Source organism: Lutra lutra, chromosome 6 (genome assembly GCF_902655055.1).
Source record: "Lutra lutra chromosome 6, mLutLut1.2, whole genome shotgun sequence".
NCBI lineage: Eukaryota > Metazoa > Chordata > Mammalia > Carnivora > Mustelidae > Lutra > Lutra lutra.
In genome coordinates this window covers 129,962,795-129,981,101 of record NC_062283.1, presented here as the reverse complement: position 1 = coordinate 129,981,101, position 18,307 = coordinate 129,962,795, and the positions used below count along the sequence as shown (strand labels likewise).

The following is an 18,307-nucleotide window of genomic DNA, read 5'->3' as shown; positions in this document are numbered from 1 at the left end:
AATACATACATATTTGTTCATACAGAGAATGTCCCGAAGAATACATAAGAAACTAATATCAGAGGTTGCCTCTAGGGAGGAAAACTACCAAGGGATAGGGGTGGAACATTTTACCATATTTTTTCTTGTATCATTTGCTTTTATTACCTGTTTCACAAATTTTAAAAAAAATAAAGTTTATATTATGACTCAACCCTTATGATACCAAAAATATCCCATTATATATAGTGAATTATGCTAGACTTTGCAGAAAAATCTAAGGTGACTTAATCAGAGTTCTAGTATTAATTTCAACTCTATTGATGGTAATAATTAAAGACTGATAGGGTTTTAGCCAGATAAGCCAATGAGAAGGGGTGCTGGAATTAAGAAAAAAGAAAACATAAGTATGCTTGGAAAAGACAATAAGAATAACATCATTCATTCATTCAGGAAATAGACCTTAAGGGTCAGGCGCCAAACACTGAGCCAAGTGCTGAATAAACAAGACACTTGGTCCTTGCTTTTGAGTATCCTGCAGTTTAATGGGACAACATATGACCATTCACTCATGAACACGTAACGATTTGAATGAATGAGTGGAGCAAGCCTAGTGACAAAATACACCCCACTGAAGCCTCTAGTGACCTGAAAAGAACAAGAACTGATTCCTCAATCTGAAAATACTTGCACACCTGCATTCCCAGAACCCCCAAGAGCCAGCTTGGCCAGCAGAAGTCTGAGGTTTGGCTTTTAGATGCCTTGCAGGGTCACCATTCGGGAGAGCAGGGAAGGCCAACTATAAGGGCCCCCAGTCCCCTATCCCACAGTTACACCCCTTCAGCCAGGCACTCCCACAACTGGGCTCAGCAGGTGTTAACTCTAACTGCCTGAAGGGAACAAACTCTTAGTGGACCTCTGATCCCAAAATGAAAGCCGTCCTGGGTCAGCTTCCTCAGTACTCAGGGCTCCTTCATCAGCTGCCAGACAGGACAAGAGAGGCTGAAACTCCTCTCTCCAAGGGGCCCTAGCTCCAAAAATCGTGAAACCAGGAGGCAACTGGGCGAAAACAGAGTAGGTAGGGTAACTGACCCGAGGCTTCCCCGGTCATTTGCACTGGGCTCCGCCTACTCATGGCACAGTCACTGACCTTTCCAAAAGGTGTTTCCAGGGGCGGTGGCCGGAGGGGCGAGAGCAGCAGCCCGGGCCCCGCACCCAATACATCTCCCTCTCAGCCGGCTTTGCACTAAGCGCAGGGTAACCAAGGGCGACCAGGAGGCCGCCATCTTGAGATCTGTACAAGGGAAGAAGAAAACTTTATTGAAACCCAAAACAGAAACGGTGGCACAGACAAAAAAAGGCGTGCTCACAGAAGGCTACCCCCAGAGAACGAAAGGGAGCCAGACGAAGGACCGGACCTCTACTAGCGAGAAGGCTGGCTAGACTCCGAGGCCCTTCCGTCCTTCTGGGCGCCTCCAGGCGGAACTACGACTCCCAGCATGCAGTGCGGCAGCGCCGTGGGCGGAGGGGAGCCGGCGAAGGATGGGCTTGGGGGAAGGGCAATCCTGCGCCCAGCGCCGGCCCAAATTCCCCGCGAAGGATCCCAAAAACGTTTCGGGGATTTGGAACGTGATTATGATGTGTAGTCACGTAACGCCTGAGTCTTCTCAGTTTAAGTACTTGGCCGAGATTTCGAGACCTAAATAAAATGTGGGTGACCCACTGAGCACTCATATTTTAAGGAAATATTGGTGTTACCTGGTCACACTCCTTAAATGGTAGCCCGAATTTTTTGCCTCCAGCGCCCAACTCATCTTTGGCAGAGTATCTGAAATGTGCTCCTTCCACTTTTACTTTCTATATTTGAAAAGCATAAATCACTTTCAATATGGTATGCACTCACATGTTTTTAAAGTATTTCTAACTGTCATGGGAAAGCCAATGGCCCGAGATGGACAATTAGTGGATGGAGTGGCCATGGGATAGTGTATCCAAAAACGAAATCCTAAGTGGATGCCCTAATTTGATTAAACAAACAAACAAACAAAAAAATATTTGAGTTAGTATAAGTGCATTGAGAATACAAACTGGAGTCCAGAAGAGGCTGGCGATCCGGGATGAGGAATGAATAAAGCAACAAAAGATTCTACCAGATGTTGTGGAATCAATGAAAGGAGAGCACTTTGGGGAATCAGGAAGGACTTCTGGAAGCTTTGATTTTATTTTATTTTTTTAAGATTTTATTTATTTGGCAGAGAGAGATCACAAGTAGGCAGAGAGGCAGGCAGAGAGAGAGGAGGAAGCAGACACCCTGCTCAGCAGGGAGCACCATGCGGGGCTGGATCCCAGAAGGCAGAGGCTTAACCCACTGGGTCACCCAGGCGCCCCTAGAAGCTTTACTTTTAACAGGAGATGAAGACCCTTCAAGAACAGGAAATAGACTGAGCAGGCAGTCAAGCAAGAAAGTCTGAATTATAAGAAGGACAAAGCCACAATCCAGTTGAGTGAAAACTAAAACAACTACCCTAGAAAGAATTCCAGGAAGTTAAGCAGTTCGTCCACAATAGAAAATTCCAAAGAAACAGGGAAAAGAGAGCATATCACAGTATAATTTGAAGACTCTACTGTCAATTTATGAAAAGTTATTTTGATTGTATCTTTCAAAATAAGTCAATTTACACTATTCGTTTTCCATCTTTAATTCTATTGTCTGACATGACTATTCCTCCATGCTATAGTGAATGTTTCTTTATTTCTTTATTGTTATTAATCTGAGGTATGACACTCTGTGAAAAACCTTTTGGAAAGGTTGAACTATTCTTCCTTGACTTACATATCGATCACACTCAGCACTTTCAGAAATTATCTATGTGTCATTTTGTTTGCTTTGGGAAAATAGGTGCTTGCATTGGTCAATGAAATTACTTTTTATTAGGGATTCCAACAACTTAACAATTAGGAAGTGAAACAGCATTCAAAGACAATATAATGACAAATTGGCAGGAACATCTACAAGAAATTTTCACATGGCTGTGCAAGTGAACAGAAAAGAAACATGGCAAATGAACTTTATTGCGTACCAGTATGAGGTAACTTAGATTACATTTGTTGTATTCAAGAGAATTCACTATGACTAGAAGACTAATTTAGTAGCCATTGTAAACCATTTTATTAAAACATCAATCCTGTATTCCTGCATTTCCTGCAATTGCTAAAACAAATGAAAAAGCAAAAATAACTATGAAAGTAATTTTTAACATTATCAGAAAAAGTTATAGAAGCAAATGAGAAAACCAGAAAACATTATCTTATCCTTATTTTAAAAACCTCCCTAGAGAAAAGGCCAAGTATTCTGGCATCTAATCTCAAGGACAAAACCAAGCTGAAAGTACCCAGAGAAGGACAAATAAAGTAATGAATGAAATGGGAAAGAAAGTGGTTTGGTTAATAGAAAACATACTATGACAGAAGTCAGGTATATTTGGGTTCTGATTTTGTCACTAAATTAACCTCTGCTTTTGTTTTCCTCATCTATAAAATTAAGATAATGTCTATCCTAACTACCTTCCAGAGGTTTTGTGAGAATTAAATGAGATAACGTATATTCACAAAGGGTTAATAAAATATACTTGTAAACAGAAACTGAAAGGGGATAAGATCAAAATCTAAAATAAGGGATGCCTGGGTGGTTCAGTCAGTTGGGTGTCTGCCTTTGGCTCAGGTCATGATCCCAGGGTCCTGGGATCGAGCTCCACATCGGGCTCTCTGCTTGGCAGGGAGCCTGCTTGCCTTCCTCTCTCTCTGCCTGCCTCTCTGTCTGCTTGTGATCTCTGTCAAATAAATAAATAAAATCTTTAAAAAAATAAAAATAAAAATAAAATGTTAACTTGAATCATGCCATTTCTGTGTTTAACATCCACTATGCCTTCCCCTGTCACTCAATTATTAAAACATCCTACAAGGCCTCATGACTTGGCCCCCAACCAGCTTTGTGATCTCATCTCATGCCACTCTTCCTTACCTTCCCTCAGTCATTCTACATTGGCTTTCTTGCTATTCCTGGAACTCACAAGTCTGCTTACCACCCTAGAGGTTTTGCGTTTCTTATGCCTTCTGCCTGGAATGCTGTCCTGCAAGAGATCTACTTAGTTCACTTCCACATGTCCATACTTCCTTATATCTTCTCAGCTAAGGCCTTAAGGCCTTCCCTGGCTACCTATATAAAATTGTCTCACCCAGCACTCCTTTTCCTCCCTCCCAGACTTATTTTCTCCACAAGTTACCATAATGGCATAATACATATGTTTACTAATTTATTAGTTGATTATCTGCTCTTCCCAGAATTTAAGCTCCATGTGGACAGGGATTTATGTCTGTTTTGCTCACTACTGTATCCCCAAGGTTTAGGATAGCACCTAGGTTAGTAGATAAGGTTTGTTGAATGACTGAATGAGAAGTCTTAGTAAAAATACAAAATGTATTGTTTTCGTCTCTACAAAAAAGCAAATAACTTGTTTCATGAAATCAGTTATATTCCTAATATTTTAAGCCCATTTTATTTTTAAAGACTTATCCATTTATTTTAGACAGAGAGAGTGTGTGTGCAAGCAGGAGGAGGGGCAGAAGGAGAGGAAGAGAGAATCTCAAGCAGATCCCAGCTGAATGTGGAGCCCAAGGTAGGGCTTGTTCTCATGACCCTGAGCTGAACTCGAGTCAGATGCTTAACAAAATGAGCCACCCAGGTGGCCCATTTTAACGATTAAAAACACCATCAAACTTGGTATCACAGAAGTGGAATACAACCAAAGAGTATTTATTTTCCACTTATTTATTCATTGACTTGTCATTACACATGACTCCTCATAACTAGAGGACCTCATAATTATAGATTCTTCTAATTTAACAAAGAAATACTTCAGAGCTACAAGAAACAATAAGGTTCACTCAAAGACCCATAAGGAATGATTTAAAACTGTAACAACTCATTGTGTAGAGTTAAATAGAATCAAATATCCAGCTTTTAAATTCCAATGTTCGTATTCAAAGATTCTGAACCAAAAATATAATTTAAGTTACTTAATTTCCACAAACTCATTAAATATGGTTAAGTGCCTTATTGCCTATGGAAACTTCTAAACAAGATACACCTACTTGAGTAACATGAATTAACATGAAGTATAAATTTTGTTGCAAGCAGTCCATTCCTTCTGATAAGTAAGAATTATATATTTGCCAACTTTACAACAAAAGTTATCATTTTTGTCCTTTACTGAAACATTGTTTAACCTGTAAGTAGAGACTGCCCAAAGACAAAATATTTGGAAGTCAAATCCGGTGACTTGACATCTGTATTTATCTATATTTTTCCTCCTTAAATGTTCTTTACCCAACCTTTGAAGAAGGAGGAGTTGAAGCTTTCCTTATGTAATTTCTCCACATGCCCTCTCTGCCATCTTTCTTTTTAAAAGAGCAGTGACCCCTAACCAATTCTAATCTTCCCAAACTCCACATGCAAATGTGTGATCTGACCACCACCTTCAACTAGTTTCTGTCCCTCATCACTCACATCCAATCTTTCATCAGATGCACCTGAATCCTGTCATTTTAATAAGGCTTAAATCCACCTTTTATCACTGGGTCTTCCTCCTGTCTTTCCAAGGCTAAATGCACTGGCTATAACTCTTTCCTCTACTCCAGCCTGCTGTCAGATTTGTTTCCAAAAATATGACCTATCTCTCCACATCCCATCACAGATTCTAAATTTGCAATACCTTCTTACTGTCGACAGAATTTAATTCAATTTCTTTATTATAAGCCTTTAGAAAATCAAGCTTTGGCTCCTATCTAACTTAACATTTTCTCGTATCAGTCAAATGATTTAGATTCAGAAAACCAGAAAACATGTCATGAGTGATTTACCAAACATCTCATTTGTTTTCATGAACCTTTATATATATATTATTTTGGAAAAACTGGAGAACTGATCCCATCTCCAACTCCCTACCCGCTTTCTTTATTTCCTAAGTGTGTTCTGATACTTTCTGTAATTAGAAAAAAAAAAATCATCTTGATAAAAATAATCACAAATTTACCAACAAAATTTGAAGTTGAATACTTCCAGGGCGACTCCAAGGATGTTCCAGATTTAATACAGCATACATGGGCGCCTGGGTGGCTCAGTGGGTTGAGCCGCTGCCTTTGGCTCAGGTCATGATCTCGGAGTCCTGGGATCGAGTCCCGCATCGGGCTCTCTGCTCAGCAGGGAGCCTGCTTCCTCCTGTCTCTCTGCCTGCCTCTCTGCCTGCTTGTGATCTCTCTCTGTCAAATAAATAAATAAAATCTTTAAAAAAAAAAAATAATACAGCATACATGCTCAGTATTCACCATTACAAGAAAAAAAATTTCATATAAATGAATATCCAGACTTAATGAGAAAAAAATGACTTACCAACAATGACACAGGTACTATTCCTTTTTGAAGTTAGTTTAGTAATAATAGGGGCTAATACCTTGTCTATTCAATGAGATGGTTCTTCAAATAGCCCTTAAGTCATATCTATATATAAACAAAAAACAGATCATGCTACGTAGAATTTGGATTGACACTCAGTGATGGTCAAAATAATCTAATTTTTTTTTGGTTGGTCAGTTGGTGGATGCAATGCATCCAGGCATTCAAACAGACTGAATATTTTTCAGTTCTATAGCCTGCTTATTCAGAGGAACTTAAGTTGGCCAAAAATGCGACTAGTCTTTGAAACTCAAAGATGTGATCATAAAACTGTATGAACTCATTTGTTCAAATCAGTATTAGTACTTGTACTAATTAGTCTCAAAATTGGCCACGTTTTGGCCTAGACCTCAAAAGAATCAGCTGGGGTTTGTTTTGTTTTCAACTGGACATCTTGGAGAGATTACCTGGTTAAGTTTAAATCAAGGTCAGTTTTATTTATCCAACTTTACTGACAACAGAGAAGTGTTGTTTTTTATTAAATAATGTAATGTTTTATTTTGTTTTTTAAGGATTTTATTTACCTATTTATTGGAAAGAGATATAAAGAGAGCAGGGGAAGGGCGCCTGGGTGGCTCAGTTATTAAGCATTTGCCTTCAGCTCAGGCCATGATCCCAGGGTCCTGGGATGGAGCTCTGCTAGGTTCCCTGCTCCGAGGAGAGCATGCTTCTCCCTCTCCCACTGCCTGCTGCTCCCCCTACTTGTGCTCTCTCTCTCTCTTTGTCAAATAAATAAATAAAATCTTAAAAAAAAAAAAAAGATAGAGAAGGGTGCCTGGGTGACTCAGTTGTTAAGCATCTGCCTTCAGCTCAGGTCATGATCCCAGGGTTCTGGGATTGAGCCCCGCATCAAGCTCTCTGCTCAGCGGGAAGCCTGCGTCTCCCTCTTCCACTCCCCCTGCTTGTGTTCCCTCTCTCACTGTGTCTCTCTCTGTCAAATAAATAAACAAAAATCCTTTTAAAAATATAAAAAATTAAAAAAGATAGAAAGAGAACAGGGGAAGGGGCAAAGGGAGAGGGACAAGCAGACCCTGAACTGAGTGCAGAGCCTGAACATGGGGTTCGGTCTTACAACCCAGAGATCACTGGCTGAGCTGAAATCTAGAGTCAGGTGCTTAACCAACTGAGTCACCCAGGCTCCCCAACAACAGAGAAGTTCTTAATCTACACTCTCTAGATGATGAAACCTAAATACCTTTTAGTCATGGGACATATCTAATTCAAGAAGGGTTTATTCAGAAGTTGAGTATCTTCTGCCAAAAGCAAGACTGTGCGCAGAAAATGAAGGGAACAGATAAGGAAAGCGTCATGAGACCTCTAATGTCTATACACACCAAATGTAAGGACCCAATTTTCCCAGCATGTATCTCACTTAGGCCAAGCAATTCTCATCAACTTCAAAGGGAGAGATGTGCATCCCCAGATCCAAGTTTGCAGTACCCAGGGCTTACTCAGTGGGAATACATACTATAATTTCTGGTCCCAGGCTTCATTTTTTAGTCCAAATCAACTCAGCTGGATTTTGAAACTTTAATTCTTGCAAATAATCAACTATCCCTTAAAATATCAAATCTACTTGGCTTTATTTTACACATCGATCCTGTTGATTACTTAGGATAAGCCATAGTATGGGTTTGTACATTGACATGGAGGACTTGTAATACAGAGCAACATGCTATACTACTGTGTAGCATTATAGTATCAAATTACCAAAATTTTTTCTGGAAGTGATCTTATGCATAGCAAAGAGAGAATAAGGAGATATAGTTTGCCATTCTGCTGTTCAAAATTTTTTTAAATATAATTCTGTTTACAAGTACTATTTTTCAGGTTTAATTTGATACTTAACTACCAGATAAATTATCTTCTAATGTAATTACTTTTATATGATAATTATGATGATGAAAGTCTACAAAGAGATTAAAGGGCATTTTCTAAGAAATAGATGTCTGGATTTAAATTATGTAATTTTTCTGCTTGTAGTTTTGGTGTTATCAATTTATTATTATCATCATTATTATTACTATTATTAAATAGTTATGAAGTGGCACGTATAGAAATAACCTTTACAAATAGCTGAGGCTTTAGGTCTAAGATATTTTTAATCACAGATTTCAAAAGTTGACACAGTATATCCCCGTTATCTTTTTTTTTAGTATTAGTTTTGACTCACTCTAGCACTTTATACACATCAGCACCTGTGCCCATTTAGCAAAGAATTTCAGTACAAATCATTTCTGAATTGAATAGACATCTCTAAGAAGCATTACAATTGTTGCAATATTTTTAGAAACCGAAAACAAGGAAATAAACAACTTCAGTAAAAGTGATTTAAATAACAAATAACGTATCTTTATAAACAGCCTATCTCCTTGAGAACAAAGAATAAACAAGGAGACAAGGGTTTTTTTTTCTCTTTCCACTATTAAAGCAGATCACAATATGAATGGGTGAAATGTCATGAATAATTGGAGAAAATCACAGAGTAATCTTCTGCAAAAACATCTGATTTATTTAAATTGTCGCTGTTTGTCTTATTAGAACCTTTATTTAACCTTGTTATCCACAATGCAGTATTCAAGCTGGTTTATCAAAAATATACATTGGAACTAACCATATTTTGAAAATTTTGACTTTCTCAGATGTAAGCTACGGTAATGTAAACCTCCTGTGACAGCTGTCTTAGTTGGGACCTAATTAATTGACATTGCATTACACCGAAATGCCTGTGAAAACCAATGTTTTGAATCTAAAACGACAGTAAATAAATCAAGGCTTTGAAACATTCTGTTAATAAATTTAAGCTCAGGTTTCTGGTCAAGAGGATCAACAAACTTTCCACGACTAGATTCATCTCGATGCAATATTCATTTAATATGCCCTCCTCACAAACCTAGCCACACACCACCAGTCTCTCATGATAATGATTCAGGGCCTCATCCTATAATTTTCCACCCATGTTCTTTCTTTCTAGATAAGCCTATTTCCTTATAGACTACTGCACAGATTTCAAGGGTTAGCATGTATCTAGCACTGTTCTAAATGCTGTACAAATATTAACCCTTTAAGTGCCCATAACCACCTTGTGAGGTAGGTACTATTATTTTCCCGACCTCATATATGAAGAAATGGAGGCACAGCAGGCAAAGTAACTTTTCTAGGGTTACACAGGTATAAGGATTTGCCCATCTTCTCTACCAAGCCCTGATTAAACAGAATTGATTTGCTCATAGTATTGTCTTCAAGTCAGATGCATTTATATAAAACACAAAAATTCTAGCTAAGAGATATTTGTAACATAAAAACATACCAGCATGGTAATATGTAAATAATGGCTGGGAAAGATTAGAGAGAACAAAGCACTATGGAGATCTCTGCGGTCTAACATTAACCAAAACTAAGCTGTGGCAGGGGAGAAAAGCATGGATGAAAAGAAGAGAAAAAAGATGGCTCATAGTTATAAGTCTAAGTGATTAGAAAAATATTGATAATATTTACAGCAAAAAGGATGTAAATATTAGCTATTGCTTAAGGGTTAATGGGCCGGGATGATTTTAGACATGTTGAGTTGGATTTACCCAATAGGAAAACAAATGGAAATAGCATATGGGTACCTGCTTAAGTATGTGATGCGATGAATGCCAAACATTGTAGTGATACACCCACTCCGAGCTGAGATTGTTATAAATTTGGGAGCATTAAACAGCCTAGTGGATCAAGCCCTGGTCCAGCAGGTTTGGTCAAGCTCTCTACCAAACCAAACCCACAAGTTCTGGACAAATACATCTCTTACGCAGATAAGTTTCCCAATGAATAGTGAGAAGAGTTTACTTTCTTACAAATATGATTAGCAACCAACCTGGTACACTTGGGCGGCTATGTCCTCATGGCTGAGGTCTTTCCCTAGAACACTGGCACCAATTCACAGAGATTTGCCAGGACTTCTGTGTCCCAATAGGTGTTGTGGTGTTGTTTGCCTCCTGGCACCCTCCTTGACTTGGCATCTCACAAACTTGGTCTCAACAGTCTTCAGTTGCTTAGTGAAGTGGTTTCTTTGGGCCAAACCAGGGAACCCGGGGCAGATATTTTTCAAGACTATTCACTTTTCTGCATTCCCACCGCTTACCATCTTAATTCCACCAGAGTGGTCTTTCTAAACCAAAAATCAATCAAATCACTCTTATTCAGTGGTTTCCTTTAGGAAGTCTTTAGATAATATCCAGAACCATAAACATGGATTGTATGTCCCCTCATGGCCTTGTCCCTCTTGGCCCTAGCCCTTTCTATTCCCTCTTCATTCCAGTGGTACTGAACTATGTGTAGCTCCCTAACTATGCCATGCTCTTTCTTTCCTCGGGGCCTCTGCGTGTGTTCATCTCTATCTCCAGAATGCACCTCCTACACATATGCACACCCAAATCACAGGCACCTTGCCTCTCCAACACCAATGCTACATCTTAGTTTTGCTGCTGCTTCCTTCTGGAATTCTTGCCATACTACCCTCAAGACTGGGCTACGTGGCCCTCATCACACTTTAATTCATTTTTATGTCTCTGTAACCAGTCTGAAAGATCCTGGAAGCAAAACCTGTATCTTGTTTGCCACCTTCCCTCTTCTCCATACTCTCCCTTCCCCCAGCACTGAGCACACTGATTTATTGTGGGTGCTCAGTACCTATATATTTGCCACATGAATGGCCAGAAGAGCCTGAAAGTCCTAAGAGGGACATTATCTGTTCAGCTAAAAGAGACTATATGATGCCACTGATTCTGGAATGCGACCCTCTCCCTACCCCACCAATTAATTAATGTATCTTGCATTCTTGAGATGCTCTAGATCTTTGCTACTCATTGTGGTCTGGAGACCAGCAGCATTGGCATTACCTGGACCTTGTTAGAAATACAGACTTGTTAGAAATCTCAGACTTTCTCCGGGATCTCCTGGATCACAATCTGCATTTCCTGGTGATTTGTATGCACAGTAATATTTGAGAAACTCTGCTCAAGATAACATTGGTGGGCACGCCTGGGTGACTCAGTCCTTAAGTCTGCCTTCAACTCAGGCCATGATCCCAGGGTCCTGGGATCGAGCTCCGCATCAGGTTCCCTGCTCAGTGGGAAGCCTCTCCCATTCCCCCTGCTTGTCTTTCCTCTCTTGCTGTGTCTCTCTCTCTATCAAATAAACAAATAAAATAAAATCTTTAAAAAAAATAAGTGAAAATAAAAAAGATAACATTGGTGGGTCTTTCCTCAAAAGCTGGTAATCCATTTTCTTGAGAGAAGGAATGCAAATGCCTGGTTTCCAGTGCTCCCAGAGCCAAGGAATTATTTTTGCCCTAATCCATGTATACACCAACCTTGCCTGTCCTTACGTGTTTTAAATAAGTCACTCTGCATGGCAGGGGCCCTTCTATCTCAAAAGGAATCCTGTTTCTGCCTCCCACTCCCTCAGCCCTGGAAATCAACCACTCAGCTGGAAACAGGAATTTCTCCTTGTCATGGCTGCTTTTGACTTCTAGACAGTGAATCCAATGTTATCTATCAGAAGAATCTTTCCTCTCCCAGGAATGGGCCTTCTATCTCTGATGTCTGAGCAATCCTCAGCCATTCGCTGGGAGCAGCCTGTGGGAAATACAGCCTTGGAGCAAATGCAGTAATAAATTTCAGAGCACAGCAGCTGAGGCCATAGGTTAATTATGTTTCCTGAGGCTGGCGATCGGAGAGGCACATTCTCACGACTACCACAAAGAGTAAGGAGCAGATATAGGGGGAAAAAAGGAATAATTAGTGGAGAAGAACTTGAAGAAAGCAAGAGAGAGTGGTTCTGATGTTAATAAAAAGAGCTGGTCACTGCCTGCTTTACCGATACAGAAGAGGCACTAAATCACACACACAAAATAACAAAATGCAGAATTGTTTGTTTTGGAGGAGATGTTTAGCAAAGGATCTCAGGGTGGGGATTAAGACCCCTCAAGGGCATGCCTAAAACACAACAGGTGGTCACTAACCTGCCAGCTGAGCGTGAGAGTCACCTTACCATCAGGTGGTCACTAACCTGCCAGCTGAGTGTGAGAGTCACCTTACCATCAGGTTTTCTTTGCCTAGTAGCCGTATGCGACCTCGACCTTGGCTAGCTCCAGCTCCAGCTCTTTAAACAACACTGTAAACAAAAATACAAAGGAAAGCAGTGTGAAGATGTATTCAGCTAAAGTATAAGCCTTCCGGGGATTCCAACTCGGAGACTAAGATGCAAACCCATGCTGCTTCCCTGACCTCGGAAGCATGGCAGTTCACCTTTGAGAGGAGAGGAACGGTGTGATGTGTTACTAGAACAGATGAATACCAGCCTCTGATTCTCCAACACCACCACAATTGAAATCAATTCTGAGACAAATTACCTGAAGTTGGCACAGACCCTACAGGTTAAGGACTCAGTCCCATAAGACTGTCCCCACAGCCACAAATGAGGTGCCAAAGCTAGCCATTTCTGCTCAGCCAACTTCAGATTTGGGGGTGGGTCTCATAATCTCCCCCTCAGGCTTGAAAATTTGACTCATGGATACCAGAAAAACATTTTACTTATGTTTGCTGGTTTATCTCTTACATTTGGTTCAAAAACAGCCAAATGGAAGAGATGCATAGGGCAAGGTCTGGGGACGGGGTGTGTGGAAATTTTATTCCCTCTTCTGACTGCCACCTTCCAGGCGTTGAAATTTGCCAACCTCTCCTCAAGTATTCGGCCTTTCTGGTGATCAGCTCCCATCCTGAAGCTACCTAGGGGCCTGCCCTGAGTCACCTCGTTAGCATAAACTTGGGTGTGGTCAAAAGTGGCTCCTCAGGAATAACAAAAGACACTTCCACTACTCAGAAAATTCCAAAGGTTTCAGGAACTCAGTGCTGGGAACCGGGGACAAAAAAAACAATCTATTTTTTATTACACCAGATACAGTCACAGATAAAGATCAAAGAGAAATGAAATTCTCATGTGACTTCTAGTATAATAATACAACCATCTCAAATTACTGAGTAAAGAATAAATAAAAAAAAAATATATATATATATATTGTTTAGTAAATGGTGTTGCAGCAACTAGGTAGTCAAATGGGGGGGGTTAGATCCATATTTCTCTCATGCCAAATGAAATTCTAGGTGGATCAAATTAAAAAAAAAAAAAACAACCTACAAATAGGGGTGCCTGGGTGGCTCAGTCCAGTAATTGGCTGCCTTCAGATCAAGTCATATTCTCCAGGTCCTGGGATAGAGCCCTGCTCAGTGGGGAGTCTGCATCTCTCTCTCTCTCTCTTTATCTCCCTCTGCTCCTCCCCCACCACTCATTTTCTCTCTCTCAAATAAGTAAATTAAAAATCTTTATAAAAAAATTAAAAATTAAAAAAAATTAAGAACCTATAAATAGTCTGGAAAAAATGTGGGTTTTTTTTTAGATTTTATTTATTATTTGACAGAGAGAGACACAGCAAGAGAGGGAATACAAGCAGGAAAAGCGGGAGAGGGAGAAGCAGGCTCCCCCCAGAGCAGGGGCCTCGATGCAGGGCTCAACCCCAGGACTCTGGGATCAGGCGAAGGCAGATGCTTAAGGACTGAGCCACCCAGGCGCCCCTGGCTTTTCTTTTAAAAGAGGAGGAGGTCTTTCTAAGCATGCTTGGAAACTCAGAAGCCATAAAAGAGAAGATTGATAAATTCAACTACATAAATTAAATTACAAAATACATGGTAAAAAACCATCACCGACAAAGTTAAACTGGGGAAGATATTTGCAACTCATATCACACAAAATGGTTACCTTTTAATATTTTAAATTTACTTTTTAAAGATTATATTTCTTTATTTGACAGAAAGAGAGACAGTGAGAGAGGGAACACAAACTGGAGGAGTGGGTAAGGAGAAGCAGGTTTCCCGCTGAGCAGAGAGCCAGATATAGGGCTCAATCCCAGGATCCTGGGATCATGACATGAGCCCAAGGCAGACGCTTAATGACTGAGCCACCAAGGCACCCCAAACTTTTAATATTTAATAAACTCCAACATATCAAGAAAAAGAGCAAGTCAATAGAAAAATGGGCAAAGCATTTGAACAAATATATCACCAAAAAAAAGGAAATATGAATGGCTTGTAAACATATGAGAAGATGCTCAACTCCTTTTAAGGAACATGCAAATAAAGATACCATTTAGATAAGTGAAGACTAAAAAGTTTGATAACACTTCATGTTGGTGAAGCTATAGACAAACAGGCACTTTCATACATTGCTGAACAGGGTGTAGACTGGTTAAACCTGTACAGAAGACATTTGGCAATACCTCTCATAAATAAATATATCCTTTGACATAGTAATTACATTTATAGAAATTTATCCTATAAATATAATCCCGTGTATGTGTAATGATAGAATATTCAGGCTATTCATTGTAATACTGTAATAGTGAAAGGCTGAATCCCCTATATATTTGTGAATAGGGGGTCAAGTTAAATTATGGCACATCATGTAATGGGATACTTTGGGATAGTAATGTTAAATTATGTTAAATTAAGTGAAATTATGGCACATCATGTAATGGGATACTTTGCAACAGTACAAATATGGAACTATCTTCAAGATACATTATTAAGTGAAATATGATATTATATAAATTTATATATATATATATATATATATATATATATATATATACACGTTCTAGTATACTACTTAAGGGACACAACTCTCACCTCTTATGCTTCCACAGTAATACAGGTACACTAACAAATTATTTTTCTAGAATTAGGCCATTTAGGAAAACATAAAGTTGGTAATAGATTTCTTTTTTTTTTTTAAAGATTTTATTTATCTGACAGACAGAGATCACAAGTAGGCAGAGAGGCAGGCAGAGAGAGAGGCAGAGAGCCCGATGTGGGGCTCGATCCCATGACCCTGGGATCATGACCTGAGCCGAAGGCAGAGGCTTAACCCACTGAGCCACGCAGGTGCCCCGGTAATAGATTTCTAACATCTAAGTCTATCCTTATAATATGCTGATATCTTCCCATTCCTTTCCCCACTGCAATTGCCACTCTCTCTTGAGTTACCAGTGTTAACAGCCTGATTATATCTTTCCATACTTTTTCCCATGCACATACAGAAATCTGCCCATATAGATGTACATATCTTTATATATTATTTTTGTTCTGTTTGTTTAACCAAATGACATCATACTGGACAGATTTTTCTGTGATCCTCACCAACGCATCATGAACACTCCTCTTCTAATCCTAATAATTAAAAATTGATATATTCTCCATCCGGACTCCATTTTTCTGCCCAGACAGAGAAAAGTATAAATAGGGTCTGTACTTTCATTCAGCCACTAAATTCTCTTGTTAATTCTAGTAGCTTACTCTTTTTGGATTATTCTAGGAATACAATCATATATCCTGAAAAATAATTTTCCTCCCAATATTTATACCAGGAAGCTTTTCTTAGCTGTCTGGCTGCTATGTGGCTATGCCACTCTCTTCTGTAGCTGCTTCCCACTGCAGCCATTTGTTGCTACTGCCCAAAGCTGCTCTGCATGGCATCCAAGGAATGAGACAGAAGATTCCTATGAGAATATCCCATGAGGGCTTTGTTCAAGTGTCACAGATCATAGCACAATACAATGATTCCTGGTCTCTTGGCTCACATATATTCTAATTCAAAGTGTCATCTCATAGGGATCAAAGGCAGGCTCTCCCAAAAAGTGCCACCTTGGCATATTATTTTAAGTAAAAGTTACTCAGGAAACAGTCCGTGCAAGCACACTCAGACCCTCCTCACTCCCCTCTGAGAGCAGGAAATAAATCTTCCACATGGAAGGTTTCCTTCCTTTACTAAGGGAAAAAAAAATCCTCATCACTGGGAATCAAGACTGTAAAGTCTCCAAAGTTATAGAAAGAACCTTGTTAATTTTTACTAATCTATTATCCCAGCCCAAATTCTGCTCAGAATTACTTAATTAGAGCTCCCAACCTTCTGTTTTCTGTGTCCTATTAATTCCTCACAGATTTATTGTCTCATTTCTGAAACGTATAAGAATTGCCTGCTTTGGTCATTTCTTTGGATCTCAATTTCATTATAGGGCCTCCATGAGCATGTAATTAAACTTGGGTTATTTTCTCCTGTTAATGTCTCACATAAATTTGATTCTTAAACCAGTTGGGTAATCTTGAAAGGTAGAAGGAAATTTTTTTCCTCCCCTACAATCTATACTCAATTCTTGAGCTCACTGCTATAATCATACCAGCCAAGTTCCCATTTGGTCTCTGGCAACAGGAGACAGGCCCGGCAGGGAGTCCTGTCTGCACATACTTATTCTAACTTTACCCTTACTCTTTGAAAGATACTCAAAGCAGGCTTCTTTGACCACCCTGTCTAATGAGCTTGTCTCATTCTCTATCACATTATTCTAGCTTTATTTCCTTATAGCACCCATCATATTATTTATTGACTATGTTTCCCCAAGAACTCGATAGCCTACCTGATGAATTCAGAGAATTTCTGTAACTTATTTACCCTTAACTCACTAGTATCTACTCTTAACTCACTAGTATTGACAGTTGAAAAATACCTACTGGACCTTCAAGAAATATTTGTTGAATTAATGAACGTTGATTTTTCAGAAAATAGTCTGTATCATATTTAAGTAATTTCTTTATTCCAACTGTTCTTAGTGTTATTAGGAATGGTTTTTAACGATCTGGGCTATTTTTCAACTTAAGGGTCAGATTATTCAGAGTGAAATTTCTGAAACTCAATATACTTTTAAAAATGCAGACATAGTTGCAGAACTATGCCATAAACAGAGATAACCCTCTAGGCAGGGATAGAAACATCCTTCTACCTCAAAGTTCGAAATCTCCATTTGCTACAGATGAACTACCATCTACTGGTTTTTTTCCAGGTGGTCCCCCTCTCCCCCCAATTCTTAGAAAGTCTTATCTGAGTTTAAAATGCTGTAGAGGGGCGCCTAGGTGGCTCAGTGGTTAAAGCCCATGCCTTTGGCTCAGGTCATGATCCCAGGGTCCTGGGATGGAGTCCCACATCCGGCTCTCTGCTCCGTGGAGACCCTGCTTCCTTCTCTCTCTCTGCCTGCCTCTCTGCCTACTTGTGATCTCTCTCTGTCAAATAAATAAAAATCTTAAAAAAAAAATAAAATGCTGTAAATGTTAACCACTTTTCCTTCTTCTTCTTCTTCTTCTTTTTTTTTTTTTTACTTACTGGAACTTTGTGGGAAATGAGGGAAGTGCAGTTTACCCAAACATAGGTCATTAAAGGCAGGTTTCAGCCCACTTTACGTTATTTTGTTTTCGAGAGCCCAACAGTCTCCAAATGGTTTGACCTTAGTGCTGTGATCTGGCAAGATCTTTGTCTGTATTCCACTCTCCTACTTAATCACCTACCGTTTATCAATCTAGATACGCGTCTGGTCAAACTGTCACGATGATGTCAAAATAAGAATGTGAGGCATGTTTGTTATCTAGAAAGGCGTTGTCAGTGGTTCACGGTGACACAGAGTTAGCTGGAGTTTCATTTCGACTGCGGGCAAATCCCCCAAATCTAGCTGTTTAACTTTTGTTCTCGCAGCCCCCTAGGCCGCGAAGATCATCTCCGCGCTTCCTCCCACCGCTCCAGGCCCAGGCGGCTGCAGAGAGACAGGAAGCGTCCACCTTCGGACCCCTAGGTCCGGCCGCACCTCGGCCTCAGCCTGGCGGCGACGCGCTCGCCCGGTGCATTGTGGGCACTGTAGTCTGGCCGGAACCTGTTCACGACTACAAGTCCCGTGAC

The 18,307-nt window shown here is 39.8% G+C and overlaps 1 protein-coding gene across 3 annotated transcripts in view; it reads right to left on the bottom strand.

Moving 5' to 3' along the window:
* AFG1L (AFG1 like ATPase) overlaps positions 1-1,481 on the bottom strand; it is a 231,639-nt gene extending 230,158 nt beyond the window's left edge. Inside the window, exons 1-2 of one of the 3 annotated variants that reach the window (XM_047734093.1) lie at positions 1,398-1,481; positions 1,130-1,273 (exon numbers count right to left, since the gene is read on the bottom strand). In XM_047734093.1, the coding sequence (XP_047590049.1) occupies positions 1,130-1,265 (136 nt within the window). In that variant the 5' untranslated portion in view covers positions 1,266-1,273; positions 1,398-1,481. Of the gene's footprint in view, positions 1-1,129 lie in introns of all 3 variants that reach the window. The other 2 variants (XR_007128171.1, XM_047734092.1) reach the window with 2 other exon arrangements.
* Positions 1,482-18,307: the final 16,826 nt, after the last annotated feature.